The 4,104-nt window shown below is 46.8% G+C and overlaps 1 protein-coding gene across 1 annotated transcript; it reads left to right on the top strand.

Moving 5' to 3' along the window:
• The first annotated feature begins 1,440 nt into the window (after positions 1–1,440).
• LOC119341406 (glutathione S-transferase T3-like) lies at positions 1,441–3,563 on the top strand. The gene is made up of 4 exons (XM_037613283.1): positions 1,441–1,533; positions 2,016–2,199; positions 2,282–3,077; positions 3,307–3,563. The coding sequence occupies exons 1-3, from the start codon at positions 1,496–1,498 to the stop codon at positions 3,074–3,076; spliced, it is 1,017 nt and encodes a 338-aa protein (XP_037469180.1). The 5' UTR covers positions 1,441–1,495; the 3' UTR covers position 3,077; positions 3,307–3,563.
• Positions 3,564–4,104: the final 541 nt, after the last annotated feature.

Raw genomic sequence — 4,104 nt, 5'->3', positions numbered from 1 at the left:
ATACGGTTCTATGTACGAGAAAATCTATTTATATATATGCATAACATGTACAAATTGTAGTATCGTGAAATACCAGCAAACAAAAAATGAAATGGAAAATAAAGCAAAAAAAACCCCAAACATTTAGTACCTGTTGGTGTTACCAACCGGTACTAATGTCCTACGCGCATACGGGTCTGGTTCATGCCACGTGGTGTCACTTTAGCGCCGGTTCATGACAAACCGGTAATAAGAGGGGGGGGGGGGCTTTAGTCCCCACTCTTTAGTGCCCGTTACGAACCAACACTAAAGGCCGGTTCTGCACTAGTGTCGGTGCTTGCCGTCCAGATCATGCTTCTGATGCTCGTTGCCGCTATTCATTGTCCAAATTTTGTGCACATCGCCGTCGGCGAGAGAGTGGAGAGTGAGCGCTGAGAGAAGGGTGAGAGAGTTTACGGCGTCGCTTCGCGAAATTATGCAGCGTCTCCCACGTTTTCTCTCTCGTGCAGCCGCCTCCACACACGTACGCTGGATTGCATCACTTGGGTCAGACTCTCTGGAAACGGTCGATTCCATCATTCCTCCAGAGCCAGCTTAGAGGTGGTTCAAATTTCGTGCAGACCAAGATTTCCATGCATGGTAGACATCCAAACGGCTCAAAACTGCATCTAAGGGAAATTGGCTGAGGTATTCTAACAAAACACCCGTGTATGGTATGTGTAATTTTAAGTGGATCCGACGGTGGGGAGGCGATCAGGTGCTGCCTCTGCCCAGCCGACGTTGGCCCCTGCCTTTGCTCTCATGTGTGTGGTTCAAGTCGAACCTGGGCCGGCGAAGAAATGAGTAGAAATAAGGTCCAAGCCCCAAGACCAAAAAGGCTGCAGCAAACCTCCGCCTCGATCTTCCCGCAGAAGCAAAAAGGTCGCCATTAACCACCCCCTGCCGCTATTGAGAGCAAGTATAATAAGGCTGACTCAGCTGGCTATAAGCCCTTCCACGTCAGCCAAATCACATCTGGAGGGGAGAGAAAGAGGGAGAGAGAAGCGAACGGGTGCTTCGTCAAGCGCCGGGCTGCGGCACAAGATACGAGAGCTTTGCGCTCACTTGCAGCCCGTGGCGAGCGCTAGAGCCGGCGCTCTCGATCCCCTGCGCCTCTCCCGCCTCCCGCGCTTCTCCTTCCCCCTTCGCGCGCGAAAATCAGCCCGTGCTGTCGCCCCAAATAGCTTCCTCGCGCCAAATCAAGCCTTCCAAATTTTCCCCAAATCACCACCTCTCCCGAACCCTAGAATTGTCGCCGGCGCACATCAAGGAGATGGGTCAGCAGTCCAAACGGACGCGCGCGCCGGCACCTCGTGAAGCCCCTCCACCAGCGCCTCTGCTCACCCCGCCGCCAGCGCATCTGCTGGTCCCGCCGCCGGCGCATCTGCTGGTCCCGCAGCCAGCGCATCTGCTGGTCTCGCCGGCGCCTAAGTCCGCCCCGCCTGCCTGCATCGGTGACTCTACATCACCTTGGTACATGGCTAGCAATATGGACTACTCTGATCCACAAGTATGGTATGATTTTTCTCCATTGCTTATCTCAACTCTGAATCGTGGTGACATTTCTTAGAGCCGCTGACACACTTGTATGATATGCTAGTTAGATGATACAACATCAGAAATCTATCTACTACTCTACTGTCTATTTTTAGAGTTCATTTTTAGTAGCTTAGTAATGATAGAAAAAGAAAAGTTTATTCTGCTAGATGATCTTTCTTTGATGTACAGGAGCACATGACTTCTCGTTTGCTGAATCTTGGATTGCAGTGTAGTGTAACTTTTCAGTTTGCTGAATCTTAAATAGTTGCTGTGATCAATTCAGATTTTTTCCTTTAAATAGTTGTTGTGATCAATTCAGATTATTTTTCCTTTAAATAGTTGCTGTGATCAACTAGTATGCATCTCAAATGTATTGTATTCAGATTTTACAAATTTGAGTATATACTTACATGTAGTTCAGTGCTGATCGCTTTTCGTTTCTTTATGTCGTTGAGCAGGGGAGTGGATTCTCACCCACCTGGTGGTTACCTTAGTTACTTTCAGAACACGGCAGGCCCCACACAACCTATTCACAATGGGAGTTCACCGCAACCAGTCAATGCTGGCGATGACACAAATGGTGGTGATTGTGGAAGGACTGAAAAACGCTTGCTATGGACAAAACAAGATGATCTTCGATTGGTATGTCTCTTTTTGCATGCATGCTTGCTCCATGTGTTTCATTACTAGCAAATTCAATTAACCCCTTCTGATAATATTGTAGGTTAGTGCTTGGTTGAATAATTCCAATGACCCAATCCAATCAAACTACAAGAAGAATGAACAATATTGGAAAGATGTTACTGCTGTCTACAACAGTACCATCCCAAAAAACAGGGAACGACTAGTCAAGCAAGTGAAAGATCGCTTTGGGCGAATTAAGAAAAGGGTTGCATGGTTTTGTGCGAGTTATAAGGAGGCTAGTGCTTTGTATGCTAGTGGTGAATCTGATGCAGATTTAAAGAAGAGGGCAATGCAAACTTATGAGGAAGATCACAAAAAAGACGGTCCGTTTATGTTTGAGCATTGCTGGGAGATTCTTAAAAAGGAACCAAAATGGGACGCATATTTGGAACGCCTAGAAGATCTGGAGCCGGACAAGAGGAAGTTTAGTGTTGATGATGAAGTAGGGAAGCATTCCACTATAGATGATGATGATGATGAAGATGAACGTCCACCGGGTGGCAAGCAAGCTAAGGAGAAGCAGAAACGAAAAAGAAAGGATGAAGTTTGTATAATAGATCTTGAAGATGGGCTTCAAAAGTTTGTAGATGCCCAGAATGCAGCAAATGAAGGCCGCAAAGAGATGTTAGAGACCCAGAGGCGTGTTTCTGCTAAGAATCTTGAAGCACGGAGGCTTGCTCACCTTGCGGCAAAAGATCACAAAGAGTCGGTCATGCTAGAAACATATCGCTCATTGATGATGCAAGACACAACCGGGATGCCTGAAGATGTGAGATCTGAGCATGTGTTGGCATTGAAGTGTTTAAGGGAGAAGCTATTTGGCAAAATGGTATAAGGTATTTCCTACTGTCCGTTGTCTTAATTAAAATTGGTCATGTACTTAAATTGGTCATGTTCCTCTTCCTATTGTTACAGTATTTGTTTTTACTGAACCTGTGTAGCTATACAGGATTTATAGAAGTGATTTTCTTCAGCATTACTACTCAGTGTTACTTCTTGATGTCACATGCTGTAAGTTTGCATTGGCTAAATTTTTAAGCTTGACCCGGTTTCTTTTCCATACAGTGGTTGAAGGTTATTGATGCAAATGAGTGGTTGCTCCTTTCCAGCGAAGTACCCTCCATGCTTTGTGACTTTTGTCATCGTTCAGATCAAAACTATGATTGTTGCTTGTGGTCGTGAACGGCTTGTTTGCCGGAGATGTTATCTATTATGTTTGCTGAATGCTTTCTTAAAGACCTATGTAATCTTAAGTAATTACTCATGATGCTATGGAGCAGTATGATGCTGTGTGACATGTTTGGAGTACTATGATGTTGTATGACATATGTTTGTTGCCTAAATGCCAGTGAGTCTTCCTATTTCCTGGTTGCATGGATGGCATGTATATGTATGCTCTTTGAAATGGCCACAAAGATGTTGTTTACTGTAGATCACAGCAAATCATATGCACCTGTACACAATAAATACTTCAAATTAAATGGAGCCATGCTAATAGCCAGCCAAAACGCCAGACTACTATATGAGATATATGAGAGAAGGCTTTATGATGACGTGGCATTGCTATATAGCCAGCAGCCGGCTGTGCTATTATCTTTGCTCGATCACAATTCACAAGCACACCGGCGGACGCTTCGAGTCGAAGGCTTGCAACCTCCTGCTCCTCGCCCTCAAAGCCCCCCTTCCTCGCCACCGCCGCTTGCTTGCTCCGGCTGCTCGACCTCCTGAAGCGCGTGAGCGGGGCTCCAGCGCCATGCCGCGCTGCTCACCCTCGAGATCCCTTTCATCGCGGCTGCCGCTCGCCTGCTCCGCTGCTCGTGCGTGAGGGGAAAGGCCAAGGTGCGTGAGCGGGCCCCCGGCGCG

The sequence above is a fragment of the Triticum dicoccoides genome, chromosome 7B (assembly GCF_002162155.2).
Source record: "Triticum dicoccoides isolate Atlit2015 ecotype Zavitan chromosome 7B, WEW_v2.0, whole genome shotgun sequence".
NCBI lineage: Eukaryota > Viridiplantae > Streptophyta > Magnoliopsida > Poales > Poaceae > Triticum > Triticum dicoccoides.
The sequence above is the reverse complement of the archived record's forward strand: the minus strand, read 5'-3'. Positions and strand labels throughout refer to the sequence as shown.